Source organism: Trichoplusia ni, chromosome 6, assembly GCF_003590095.1.
Source record: "Trichoplusia ni isolate ovarian cell line Hi5 chromosome 6, tn1, whole genome shotgun sequence".
Classification (NCBI taxonomy): domain Eukaryota; kingdom Metazoa; phylum Arthropoda; class Insecta; order Lepidoptera; family Noctuidae; genus Trichoplusia; species Trichoplusia ni.
This window is the reverse complement of record NC_039483.1, coordinates 15,052,457-15,066,687: the sequence shown is the minus strand read 5'-3', so window position 1 is coordinate 15,066,687 and position 14,231 is coordinate 15,052,457. Positions and strand designations below refer to the sequence as shown.

General features: G+C 36.0%; 2 protein-coding genes across 2 annotated transcripts; one reads left to right on the top strand and one right to left on the bottom strand.

Annotated features, from left to right (window-relative positions):
* Nucleotides 1–2,357: 2,357 nt before the first annotated feature.
* Nucleotides 2,358–4,939, bottom strand: LOC113495202 (arrestin homolog). Its single transcript, XM_026873822.1, has 6 exons — nucleotides 4,426–4,939; nucleotides 4,129–4,335; nucleotides 3,927–4,058; nucleotides 3,490–3,841; nucleotides 3,207–3,401; nucleotides 2,358–3,139 (listed from the first exon to the last, which is right to left on the bottom strand). Exons 1-6 carry the CDS (start codon nucleotides 4,612–4,614, stop codon nucleotides 2,991–2,993), a joined length of 1,224 nt encoding a protein of 407 aa, XP_026729623.1. The 5' UTR covers nucleotides 4,615–4,939; the 3' UTR covers nucleotides 2,358–2,990.
* A 302-nt stretch (nucleotides 4,940–5,241) lies between these two features.
* On the top strand, nucleotides 5,242–14,157 carry LOC113495203 (peroxisomal targeting signal 2 receptor). The gene is made up of 8 exons (XM_026873823.1): nucleotides 5,242–5,395; nucleotides 5,474–5,687; nucleotides 7,560–7,742; nucleotides 8,290–8,475; nucleotides 10,014–10,131; nucleotides 10,281–10,365; nucleotides 10,951–11,123; nucleotides 11,773–14,157. The coding sequence occupies exons 2-7, from the start codon at nucleotides 5,487–5,489 to the stop codon at nucleotides 11,108–11,110; spliced, it is 933 nt and encodes a 310-aa protein (XP_026729624.1). The 5' UTR covers nucleotides 5,242–5,395; nucleotides 5,474–5,486; the 3' UTR covers nucleotides 11,111–11,123; nucleotides 11,773–14,157.
* Nucleotides 14,158–14,231: the final 74 nt, after the last annotated feature.

Below are 14,231 nucleotides of genomic sequence, written 5' to 3'. Positions count from 1 at the left end.
CCGAGTGTTTGATTGGTACTGTAAGTCATTAAATGACGTTTACATAATTCACTGAGAAGGGACGATTGCTTAAGATATATTATTGACCGTATTATTTTATTACGTTTACCTTTTTCTTGCGAAGTCGTAAAAGTTAATAATGTATCATGATTTCGAAATGCTTTAATGCTTTCGAGATATGATCCAGTCATTTTGAACTTGGTGAATAAATCTCTTTATTTCATTTTTCGAACAATGAGCTGGTTACTAAACCACATAAGTTATTATTGTGGTATCTTCGTTGTATCTGAATTCCATTACACAAGTGCTTTAGCAACTTACTTTGGGTTCAGAACAATGTATGTGATGTTTTCCGCATTTATTTATCGGTAAATAAAACCAGGCAAGTTCTAGTCTAGTCTGTGGGTCAATATCAACAAGTCGGTTGGGTAACAAATGAATTTGAGGGTTGGTACAATTGTTTGTTTGTCGTCCAAATTCATGACTTCGATCTTTATTTCCAGTTTTCTTTCTAAATTTTAACCCTGATGACTAGATCACGGTTCAGGATATAGAATACGGGATAGTGACAAACAAAAGGAGAAGAACGAAAATGAAGAAAAAATTTTTTTGCTGTCTCTATCACCTAATTTGTTACCGATATTAACCAATTCTAAATTTACATTTTGACCGTTATTAGTGTAAGTTGTGTGAAGATATGTGATATCGAGACAGCCAATACTTACATCTGCTGCCTATTAATAAGGTGAATTATTGCTATTTTATGAAAAAACTTTACTAGTGAGTTTAGTGATTTAGGTCACCGTTCTATGGCTGCTAATAGATAATTACTTGACAGAAAATCCAATTAGACTTTAGTCTTTTTAAAGATAATCTAGTAGAAAATAGCTTACGACTTTTACATTTTTTTAGTTTTATGTGGCAATATGGAGAACAAGATCAGGAAAGTCGATTCTATAGTGATCGAAGATGGCTGAGTCGAAAGACAATAGACGAACGATATGGACCACTGCCCAGCGTGAAGTGCATTTTCTACAAATTCAATAGCCTTTCAGAATTGTATCCAAATAATTTCCAGACCTTATTTCGATACAATTCTGAAACAGATGGATATAGGTTACCAAAACCGGCCTCGCTAATACTGAAGGCACAAGAAAAATCTCAATCGCCAACAATTTTGTGTTTTGGTTTTGTGCAGTTTTAAGGAAATGACTGATTGCGATAACGTCACCGTAGCAACTGGTCGCCGCTTGGGTAGTACGGGAAAGAGGTAGTCGTAGATTACCAGCACCCGGAATTTAAGAGCTAAGAAGAACAATATTCCCACATCTTCCATCATAATAAGTAAGTAAAAACAAACGGATGCACTGAATAAATATCACATAACCATAAAGCATGTACGTACAAAATTACTATTTACCAAACAATAATTATCTAAAGCATTTAACATTTTTGTGGTTACTAACATAGCGGAATTTCGTATAAGTATTTATTGATCCGTTACGTCGTGAATGTTGAACATATTAAACCTAGATAGTCTGCGAAACCCGTTGAAGGCTTAATTAAATATTAGTTCTCACATGTCTGGTATGCGGGCCATATAACATTCAACACATTTTCCACAGATGATAAAATAAGTGAAGAAATTGCTTTAACGGTTGTCAGTGATCCGATTTTTTACAGAGGTTTCTTAAATTTGAAATTGTACCTCAGTAGGAACACCTTTATCAAGCTGTGAATGGGATGTGGAGGTAGACTAGTGAGTTAAGGAAATCAAAGTTTCAATATCAAGAAGGTAACAGAATAATTTATGAAGAAAAATGGTCACTTTTAGTTAAATCCAGGGTGCCGCCACGTATAAATATGTGGAATTTGGGTGTGATAGAAAGATCCCACTCTACGTCTTGTATTGCGCTGTTACACTCTTACAACCATAATAATATTACTAAAAGGCGTGGTTGACATTTTTAAACATCTTTCATGAAAAAAGACAGAAACAAACCAAGATAAATAAGTATTTCTTTTAGCATCGATACGACATTATGACGGAAGACATATTTCCGGGACGCGGCAAGAATCCACAATCACAATAATAAAGACCCGTATTTGACAGTGAAAGTCTAACGGACTGATATTAAGGTCACAATGGTCATGAAACTGATGCTAAACAAACGACAGAATGTTTTCTAGTACATCTTTAAAAGGGCATTATTTACCTACGGTTTAACGTACCTACCTATATTATTAAGGAAGGTCATATATACGTGCGATGGGCCTTATTATTTAAAAATACATAAGAGACAAGAGAGAACTTTATTAATTCGTAAATTAAATTTACAGCTCAAATAAAAAAAAATACAAATAACAATTTTACAGAAAAAAATCTTTTCAAATGACGACACACGAAACACGACCGGACAGTGGCTGACAACTACAACGCCTTTGCATAATCGTTGTTGTAATCATATGCATGGGGTGCCAAATAGGGCGGGGAAATCAAAACCCTTTTTAATCGAGTAACAATAGAATATGCAAAAAAGTATACAACTTAGATCCTACCTTTGATCTTACGTCAGTGGTGTATTAGACGTGGTAGTGGATACTTCATATCATTAGAATAGTGAAGTCAAGGTGAAAGAAAATTCAAAGATTTCTGGTGAAGTTTATTTTCTAATAACAGGATTACAGGAAGGTACACATATTTCTTTATACTAAATTTTGAACACGAGATTACAATGTGTTCTAAATATATGATTGTTTATCTACTTTTAGAATAAAATTGAGTGATTGAATACAACATCTGATTAAAATGACGTTTAAGTATAGTAAGACACGATCGTGTGGTATGGACCTCGATTTTTATTAACCGTCTGATGTTAATGACTTAGCACATGAAGTACTTTGGTATAACTTGCTTGATTCCCAATTTTTTTTTGTATTTTATTTTTAATTTTTCTGTTTTTTTTTGTGTATGAGTTTTACGAAAGTATTTACTCAGGCTCGTTCATCCTAAGACGGGCGAAGTCCTCAAACACAATGTTATCTTCCTCCTCGTTGGTGTAAAGAGAGTTCTCATAACGGTGTCGTTCAATAGATTGCATTTTCTTCATAGCGTTGAAGCGTTGACGTTCAATAGTTCCTGGAATATCCGAAACATTTTAAAAATCCATCTGGGAACTAAGTGTGATTACGGTCTAAAGTATTACCTTCAGCTGGGTGGAGTAGTTTGAACGGCACGTCGGTGACCAGCTCTCCTCCCAGAGTGCCGCAGTTCAGCTTGACACGCACGGAGTAAGAGATCACGATACCAATGGCATCAGCTGGGCATTTGCCATCAGGCACGAGAGTAGAGCTGGCCAAGTTCACATCGTCTTCCTTCAGGTGGCCGTCAAGAGCCACACCTAATATACCAAACAATTGTCATTAAGAACTATTTAAATTAGGTGATCAAATTATTCAAATTATGTGTTTGAGTGATATTATACTGACCACGAATGTCCTTATTGCTGCGGGCCAGTGGCACCAAGTAGAAGGTTTTGGAGAGACTAGCTCCAGGAGTAACAGGGCATCCTTCACGGCTCTCAAGGGAGGCAACATGGCGACTGAATTGAGAATTGATCATCGTGATCTCAACGTGCTGCACAACCATGGCGCGGATGTTGCGAACAGACTTCCTAGAGTTGTTGGAAACAATGACGTTGGCAGCGATCTTCTCTCCATGGTAGTAAATCTCGCGATCCAAGGTCACTTCGAGGTTGATCTTGCCGTTGCTGAAGGTGAAACCTTTGCTGACGAGAGAGCTAGGGAGTCTGCGTCCACGAGAGGCGGGGGCATGTTGCAGCTGAATCATACAAAAAGACAAAATTTATTTTTAATTGTGTTCCAATTGGACTCATATGGGAAACCGATTAAAAAATATGAGGTACCTTCTTAATGGCAAGAGTCACTGAGCTCCTCTTGTGGCTCTTTTGGTCTTCCTGCTCGGCGACGTAAGTGCGCACGCAGTATTCGACGCCCATAGGCTTGCCTTGATCTTCTTCGGCGGGTTGCAGAGTCACCTGTAGTTTAATATTGTTAGTATGCTTTCTTTTGTATCTAATAAGTGCAAGCAGTGTCGTTAGGTCTTACCGAGCTTGGGGCCAAGTCAGGGAAGTTGAAGGTGAAAGGATAGGCATGAGGTCCAAGCTTCTTAAGCAGCTTCTCCTGCACAGGTGTCAGTTCCATTTTGGAGTTGATCATAGGCACGACTTGGTCCTGGCCTATCACCATCTCCTTGGAAAACTTCAATCCCATCACTTCATCTTCCTCCCTACCGTAGCGGTACGTCGTAACGAGCTGAACAAGAACACATTGATCGCATTAGAATAATGATTAAACAGTTCATAACACATCACTTTTTGATTCACTGAACACTGCACTTTGTACCTGACTGTAAACTTTTCTTCCTTTCAGATATTCGGTATCCACCACCACAACTCCATCGACGGGATCGCAGTAATCCATATGATCAATGAAGTCACGCTTGCCAAGGTAAACCGTGACTTTGCCATTTGGAGTAGTTTTCTTGAAAACTTTTACGGCAACCACAAAAGCCAAAGAAAAGTAGTCCAACATTTTGTTGGTTTCGGTAAAGAAGGCCAAGTAAATGGAAAAAACGTTTGGAATTGAGAGGACAATACAATATTCAAGTTGTTAGTTTGAATATATTGGAGTGTAGGTTTTGAGGTGTCCACCAGAAATAAATGTGTACAGGAAATTTCGCTTATATATGGGGGTAACATGTGAGGTTTCCTGCAGAATACGAGCGGCTAATAGGATTTTGTTCGTAGGCGTACTAATAAGATTTGAGCCGTATGACGCATACACGCAAACCTCTTGGCTTGTTTGAACGTTGTAACAGTTGCGTTAGATGCATTGTCAATGACGTATTTATGGATCGTTAAAATAGGTACCATTATTTATAACCCTACGTGTTACTCAATTTAAAAAAGTTTCTAAAAGAACGGAATCTTAGGCGTTTCTGCGCAAGTTTTAAGATTCTCACATTTTTGGTCTGATTACAAGCTATCATGGCAAAACTATTAAAACATGTCGCAAATTGCAGCAGTGTTTATTTTTGCATTGCAAATTCTTTGTTAGTAAACGCAGACATTTACAATTCTATTCGAGTAGATAATATCGATTTGAGATTCCCATTTATGGAATAATCGTTTCGTTTACCGAACGTCAAAATTGACGTTTGTTGTGACAGTGAAGTCTAGGAAAAGGTTATTTGAAGATGAGATTATTATTTACGCAACAAAACCAATAAGATCCTAATATAAATCGACTTTAGTACTCATTTTCGTGAATTAATATTTACGTAAAGAAATATGACGTATTGAGTTTAATCATTGTAAGTGTTCATAAGGTATTTTATTACCTTTGCTCGTTTTTAGAATTTAAAAAATATTTTTGTTTTTTTTTTCTTTAGTTATACGCTCAGTATGCCTACTTTCCTGACACCGGGTCGGCATGGCTATAGTGTGCGGTTTTCTCGGACGCGGCCCGATACTCTCGCTGTTGCCACAAGCCAGTACTACGGCTTAGCTGGTGGTGGAACTTTGTTCTTCTTGGAGCTCTCCCCTGATGGTAGCACCTTGATAGAGGTCCAGAAATTAGAGTGGAGCGATGGCCTGTTTGATGTCGTAAGTACCATCATCGTGTCTTTAAATCAAGTTTCATATCTTTCAAGACTGCGTAAAAAATCCAATTAGAATTCAGTGTTATTGTCAAAGAAGAAGTAGTAAATCAAAAACTAAGTCTACAGTTCTATAGCTCTCTAGCTTTATATTATAAAGCCATTTATATATCTACTATTCTCAAAACAAAGGCAGTGGTTTAATTTCACTATTGAAACTAAACTCAGTCAGTCAGAAGCCATAATTCCAAACCTTGACCTAAATCTTTAGTCACAATTCAATTCACATTGTGAATTAAATATCACTGCTCCATATTCTTTTCAAAGAGCTGTTGGCAGATTATAAATTCCTTTGCTTATTTTAGAAGTGATTTTCTTTCATTTGACTTTCATCAATTTTATTGTCGGGCTAAGTATCTCACATTCATCCAAACGTCTTCTCCCATGTAATTATATTAAGACCTATTTTATAGCCCTTAGAAGGCCTAAATACTAAGAATATGATACAAAATATCATACACTGTAGTAATTCCCACCGTGAAGCCTAACAATACAAACTATACTTATAATAGGCCGACATGTTTGTTTGCATCACCACATAATTGGATTACTTGCTGTTGGCATTACTTTATTTATAGACAATTGACTTAAGTTGATGGTTAATTTGTGTTCAGGATTTGTCATGTAATGAAAATTAAAATAACATTTATACAATGTTCACAAACATGTTTAGGATGTACTGAGTTAACAACAGTTATGCCATCTTAACAAAAAAATATAGTTATATGTCTTCTTGATATCAGACCCATATCACACCAAACTAATCAATCTGCTGTGTGGTTTGTTATAAATTTATGTTGAGATCACCATGCAGACTGACTAAAAGAGAATTTTACATTGACTGGATTCTATATCCCATTTTACTGGGTAAGCAACATATCATCGTCTCATCGGTGGTCATTAAAACTTATAGACTTTACATCAGTCAGTTAAGTACATAAGATCATTTTTTTAAAACATTGTTAGTTCAGAAATAATCATAATAGATTAAAAAAACCATCATGTTTTAGTACCCTTATCATACTTCAGTAATAAAAATTAAATGATTGTAAGCAGGAATGTTGGTTATCAAATACTAAGCCCCATAAAATGTTTGTAATAATTGTGTTGTAAAAGACTGATTACAGTTATAAATTATCAAGTATTAGTCAAAACAATCTATATTTTATTTAAGTGAATTAAGTAATGTTTTTAATCAATGTTTACTGATATAAGTACTATAGCATAAAATTATTGTTACATAGTAAACTTAGATGAAAATGTTGCCAGTTTATAAATATGTTGTATAATTACTCCTATGTTCAAATTCATTCTGAGGATATTTAGCTACATATTAGCTACTAATGAAAATTTTATTATCTTCAATTTCTATGCATACTAAAATACTATAAACCAGTAAAAGACCATGCTCCTGCTCATTCTAAAAATCTGCTATAGGTAGAAGAATCATACTCCAGAGGGCCTACCACATTATGTCATAGCAGCTGTGAAAGCATGACCGCACAATACACATTGTAGACCACTGTCTTTCTTTCACACACACAATAATCTATACTAATATATAAACCTGAAGAGTTTGTTTGTTTGTTTGTTTGTTTGTTTGTTTGAACGCGCTAATCTCAGGAACTACTGGTCCAAATTGAAAAATTCTTTTTGTGTTGAGTAGACAATTAATCGAGGAAGGCTTTAGGCTATAAACCATCACGCTGCGACTAATAGGAGCGAAGATACAATGGAAAATGTGAAAAAAAAACAGGAAAAAAAAAATTTAGATTCTTAAACAAGAACATCAATTAACCTAATTTTCTTCTTTCCACAGACATGGTCCGGCACAACAGAGAGTGCAGCGGCCTGTGGGGCAGGGGATGGAGCTGTCATAGTTTGGAGGGTTGGCTGTGCGGCTCCATTGAGAGTCCTGAGGGCTCATACAAGCGAAGTGTGCTCTGTGGACTGGCCGAGGTCACACCTCCTTAGTGCTAGCTGGGATACTACAGTTAAATTGGTATGTTACTGATGTTTTCATTGCACTAATATTATAAATGCGAAAGTGTGTGTTGTATGGGTGCGTTTGTTACATCTTCACTTCTTCCTCCAATTTGAATGAATTTTCTTATGGAGGTAGCTAACACCTTCAATTAACAGTCTGTTGTTACTGGCTGTGATAAAGGAAGGTTACGTTTTCAGCTACGATATAACTGAAAACCACAGGCAAAGCCGCGAGCAAGATCTAATAGCCATATAATAGTCTGGAACTAATGAGAGTATATGAAATTATTAAATTGATAGGCATTTTCATTGTATGTGGTTTGTTTCTAAATTGCTGATATAATAATGTTGGTAGATGCTGTTGCTTTGTAATCTCCTACTAATTTACTCTCTGTCTGCTACTCCTTTCTAAATAATGATAGTAATTTTGGAGATTTTGGTAATTTTTAAAGGTCGTTTTTCACATAGCAAAAAAAAAAAATGCTATCTTATACTTTAATGATATCTGTTTACAATATTATGTTTACAAACGTGAAACTGAACTGTTTCCTTGATCATTTCAGTGGGACCCTGAATCGGAAGCATGCCTGAGTACATTCGTGGGTCATTCCCAACTGGTCTACACAGCTGCTTTCTCCCCCCACTCGCCGGCCACCTTCGCATCAGTGTCAGGAGATGGGCACCTCAAACTTTGGACGTGTACTGAACCTTCAAGGCCGGCCGCAGTCGTCAAAGCACACGATGCTGAGGTAATTTAAAGTTTACGTCTTACTGCGTAGGTTCTGATTTTGATTGGATTTCATTGAGACAGCCATGTTCTATAAAACTTAGATGCTGAGATAATTTCAACTTTAAGTGTAACATCATAAGGTGTAATTTAGATTGGTTTTAGTTTCACGGTAATCGGCCCGGTGTAAATACCTAATCCTTTTAGTAGAATATTAAGACGCATGTGCTATTTTTATTCCCAGTAAGTTTATATAGAAACGCGTGATTGCTTACGCAAATGCGAAGGTTGTGGTAATGAAGATAAATAGATATATTTATAAGGTATATATGTTTGTTTTGTCTGGAACGGTTGAGGGTGTCACTGTCAAGTATCTAATTAACTTATGGTTGACTTTAGCTAGTTAGTGGTAACCTTCGTTAACATTCTTAATAAACAACGTCATTAAGTTGTTCACTGACTTTGTAATTTGAATTTAAAGTAAAAAAAAATGTGAGGCGATGATTTAGTCCGACGTTTTCATCACACTGACTAGTTTCGGACACAACCATAATCCTTAGTCACGTGCTGCCTAGGTGAGCCTAGATGCTGAACTTGTCGGGCTATCACGATAAATAAGCATGAGCAAAAGGCTGCTGTTATAGTATTTCATACGTGTACGGATATGTAAACCTCTATCTAGTTGTTACTAGCTATTGCCCGCGACTTCGTCCGCGTGGTTAGAAGATATAGGTAAGTTATGATTTATATCTGCCCTGTTTTTTCCACATTTTCCATTGTATCTTCGCTCCTATTAGTCGCATCGTGATGGTTTATAGCCTAAAACCTTCCTCGATGAATGATCTATTGAACACAAAAATATTTTTTCAATTTGTACCAGTAGTTCCTGAGATTAGCGCGTTCAAACAAACAAACAAACTCTTCAGCTTTATATATTAGTATAGATTAGTATAGATTATAAGAAAATAATTGAAATAAATGATAGGTCAACAAAAACGGCAAAGGGTTTTTAGCTAATAGTTTATATAATAACTTATTTAATTAGACAAAGTCTAATAAGTATCAATTTGTCGTTCATTTCTATATTTTGTTTGTAAGTTGGTCAGTGGGTTACTGAATGTAGGTTAAGCAATTAATTGGCTTCGAAGGTGTGCACTCACAAGTGTGATTCTAATTCCATTTCCAATTTTAGTTACTGACACGATTTATTCGTAAAAAATATAGCTGTATCGGAGGTGACTCCCATTATTGGTTTTCGTTTGGTTTTTATTCACTTTTACCCAAGAAACTGTAGATTAGGAATCTTCAAACCTTGTTCTTATATAATCTCTTTAATTGGGGCTCACGTGGCCAAAAATCGCAAAAGATAAAGAGGTCTGGCAGAGGCCTTTGCCCAGCAGAGGGAACTAAAATAATTTAACGGTTAAATTACAAAATATTATATTGGCATTCTAAAGACTAGATTATTTGCTAGGATTGTACGCCTGTCCTAGTCCCAATTTCCGTCCTCTTCGTTCGCTAGTGCCTTGAAACTTATCAAGTATATAATTGTATTCACAGGTGCTATCATGTGATTGGAGCAGAACGGAGACACACGCGCTGGCGACCGCTGGCTCAGATGGTCTAATCCGAGGCTGGGACTTACGGAGACTCACCTCTCCTATGTTTACGCTTAAAGGTATGTATCGAATTTAACTGTCCAAAATTTTGGAACTAATAAATATAAGCACAAAGAACATTAGAAATCTGATGAGTCTTCTTTAAATTGCTTGTATTTTTCGAGTTATTGTGTTAAAATGAAAAATAACTCATTGTGTAATGTTTTAGGATGTGAATGTGCTGTTAGAAGGGTGCAGTTCTCACCGCACGCGCCCTCTATAATAGCGGCTGGCTCGTATGACTTCACTACACGGTAATTAACTAGATTTAACATATAATTAAACTAGCTAGCTTATCTCCCTTTTCAATTCATTAATATTCCACAAAAGAGCCATCTTCACGTATATGGTTGACGTCACTACGCCAAACCCACTGTGCGCGACGTGCCGTAGGTTCCATCCTTGCGTAGGTCGAACATTTGTGTGATCCACAAATGCTTGACCTGAGTTTGGGTGTCTTTAAATTGTGCATGTGATTTGAATGTTTGTGAAACCCCCCGAGGATTAAAAAAAAACTATAGAAATTCATTGCCGCCAGCATGGACTGTTTAAATTGTATCTACCCATCAACACGTCCAAAAGACAAAACGCGAAACTAAAAAAGAACTTCGTGAAATTGTTGCTTCTTAATCTCCCAATTTAAGATGTGTTCCGTCCACAAAAGCGTACCTAAGCGAAAAATTAAACCTAAAAAACATCGTGAAATTGTTACAATCTCCAATAAAAAAAATGCTACAGAAATTCATTGTTCCCAGCTGTTTCAATTGTACCTATCATAAACGCGTTCCGAAGAAAGAACTTTTTAAATTGTTGAAATCTCAAATCTGTGATGTGTCCAGGATATGGGACCTGAAGCGTGGCTGCGAGCCGCTGGAGACCATCCGCCACCACTCGGAGTTCACGTACGGGCTGGACTGGAACGCGCTGCGCCCGCACCAGGTGGCCGACTGCGGCTGGGACTCGCTCGTGCATGTCTTCACGCCGCGCTCGCTCGCCTGAACGTATCTCTCATGTATGTATCTATGTCTCTGACCTACGGTTTGCTCCTTGTTACTCCTTTTTTTTTGTTAAGGCGGTGGTATCCTTATGGACACCCATTGTCAGACTTTTACTAACTAAACCTGAACCGCCATGCTACGTCATCCGCATTTTTGTGTCGGTGTATGGCAATGCGTTGCAACCCTTCATAAGCTCCTTGTTACCCCTAGCTTCTAGTTTAGCCAAGTGTGTTAAAATTCTCGATTAAATTCTTCCACGATTCTCTAACCTGGGCCACACGGAATCAGCTCTCGCGGTAAGCGTCTAGATCGTCCACATAGCCATTGTTTCCTGAGCCGCCCAAGGCAGAATTATTCTGTTTTAATTAGTTCCAAAAGTATTTACCTTTTTTTTCACGTTTTTACTACGTTCCATTAGTCATATAAAGGATGTCGGACAAAATAAAGCCAAGCTTAAATAGGAATGGACTGGTCACGTCTTGCAAATGCAACTCGACTCATGGCCAAAGATTGTCACTAGTACGAACCCATTTTTAATGCCGTGGAGGTAGGCTCCAAGAACTTAGTTTGAATAGCTTAACAATAACAATAGTCATTAATAGCTCAACTGTAAAGCTTAACAATAGTTTTTCAATGTTTATAAATAATGTGCATTTGTTTCAGGATTGGTTGGACCGTCTGTGATTAAACTGAAGTGAATGTGGAAGAGTATCGTGCCAAACCATTATAGTGTTTATTTCGATGACAATCAGGGTCATAATCGCTTGCAAGCGTTCTCACGGTGCAGGAAACGGTGTTAACAGGGATATCGAGGTTTTTGGTGATAGATGTCATGTATTGTAAATTATTGTTCGTTATAGTGTTAAGGATAGTTTGCCTTTGTCTATGGAGTGTTGTAATCTAAGAAAAAGTTTTATTTAACCTAAATACACAACCTATAGTAAAGAACTATTAATTTAATGATAATGATCGTAGGTCACCAGTGACCGACGAATAGAATCATTTGTACTCAGATCGGTCACCGATGACCGACGAAGGAATTACGTTTGAAAACATCGGTCACCAATGCCCGACTATCATACTCTGAAATCTCTCAGTAAATATACACATTTGAAGACAAAGGCAAGTTTTAAATGTGATTAATAGTTATAGCTTTTAATATCCTATGCAAACTGTAAAAGCTGCTTATCGAATGTTAGATAAACGAAAAACCTGTACTTAATTATAAAGCACTAAGTACTTAAGTTATATATGACACTTTAAGCAAATAATATTATTATTAAAATAGTCTAAAAGGTTATCTAGCCATCTATCTACAAAGGAGCTTTACACTACATTAATTTTGAGTGGAGAGATCTTAAAGGAAAAAAGTGGCTTCTATTATTCCACAAAAATTTTGAACCTTTTTCTCTCAGCACAGAGTTCATTATAACATATACACAATGAGTCAAAAATGTATCATCCTGCCTAATTTTTATACCTGTTATACTTATATTTCAGACCCAACCGATTACTATAACAATATGATGAAATCTGATTCAATGTAGTGCAATACTCCCTGTATCACTAGATATTTTGTTTTGTTATAAACAAAGTAGTTTTGAAATATTTCATGACAAGTATTGACTAATGGACAGTCCCAGTAATCTTTAAAGATTATGAATAGACCTGAATGAAACGCCTTTGTAGGTGTGGAAGCGAGAAGGCACTACACAATGTAGAGCGGCGTCCCTTTTCCACATTTCCAAAAGTACTGCTTCAAGGAGTCGTAGGTTACAAATGATAGAAGATTGGGATCTGTATTAATTTGTTATTGTTATTTAACTTATTGCATTTTATTTAAAGACTTTTTAAAACGTATTAAAGTTTATAATCGTTTGTACTTAGTTACATTCCGTCTTTTTTATACCTGTTTTTATATTTTAACGCAATGTAATATGTATGTAAGCGGTCAAATATAAACCTTATTGTGATGTAAATAAAGTCTATTAAGATTTTTATTATGTTAAGTATTAATTTGTTGCTCATTATTATAACCAATCAACTTTATGCCGTATTATTAAAGACTTAAGTGCTTATTTTGAATGATATTCTAATCTTCATAGCACAAAATGGCAGCTGTTTTTTTATGTGGGTAGTTGTAGTTTAAATTCGGTGTATCGTCGATTCGGGTTCTAATACATGTTATTTATTATTGTAAATATCTTTTTGTATATTATTTGTATAATTGTATATTCTAAATTGTATATTACGCCTCGAGGGTGTTAATCCTATGTATATTGAAGCTAGTTCGTTATGTTATTGTAAAACTGTATCATTGTTTAGAAGCCCCTCAAATAACTAACATTTATACAAATGACAATGTCGATTGTAATGTAAGTTCATGAACTTAAACGTTTTAAAATGCCTATTTGTGTCAACATTCCATCTGAAAATGACACTATAATACAAACACAGTATGACGCTTATTTTGACTGCACGGATAGCCGAGTGGTATAGGTCATCACGCCAAACAAACACTGCACAACGTGTCGCGGATTCGATCTGCGTAGGTCAAGCATTTGTGTGATCCACCAATGCTTGTTCCGAGTCTGGGTGCCTGGGCATGTGTCACGAAGTTTGTGAAATCTGTGTAACAAATATGTATGAAATTCCTTGGTTTGGGAGTCGTTTATTTTAAGTGTACATTTTGCTCATGATTATGCCTAAAACTTTCAGACATTTGGTTGTTCTAAGACCGCTAGTGATTGTATAAATGTTACTTGTTTAGATATTATTGGGTTCATAATATTCGTAATGGACAGATATTATGCCAGAAATTTATGAGTAGAAATATTCCAAATGAATTTAAGATTTGATTTATAGGAGTGTTTGAAAATACTGTCATTAGTCAACATATTACTCGAAGAAAAAAGTTTATTTCCAATTGTTTTCTTGATGTCCTTATCACAATATTCTAATTGTAAAATGTTCTTGCTGTATATGAAACGAATCCTTTTGCTACAGAGTTTTTATCCTATCAAATAAAACAGAATAACATTACTAAAATATTTATTTTACCTCTTACTATGTATGTATTTCTATTAGACAAATAGTTTTCAATATAATATCACCTTAGTAAC

Bases quoted from the DNA above. Each gene is read 5' to 3' on its own strand.
- LOC113495202 (XM_026873822.1), bottom strand. From the start codon at position 4,614: ATGTTGGACTACTTTTCTTTGGCTTTTGTGGTTGCCGTAAAAGTTTTC. The intron at 4,059-4,128 runs GTAAGACCTAAC...ATTAAACTACAG, and splicing joins CTGACTTGGCCCCAAGCTCG to GTGACTCTGCAACCCGCCGA. The intron at 3,402-3,489 runs GTCAGTATAATA...TTGGTATATTAG, and splicing joins CAGCAATAAGGACATTCGTG to GTGTGGCTCTTGACGGCCAC.
- LOC113495203 (XM_026873823.1), top strand. From the start codon at position 5,487: ATGCCTACTTTCCTGACACCGGGTCGGCATGGCTATAGTGTGCGGTTT. The intron at 5,688-7,559 runs GTAAGTACCATC...TTCTTTCCACAG, and splicing joins GCGATGGCCTGTTTGATGTC to ACATGGTCCGGCACAACAGA. The intron at 7,743-8,289 runs GTATGTTACTGA...TGATCATTTCAG, and splicing joins GGGATACTACAGTTAAATTG to TGGGACCCTGAATCGGAAGC.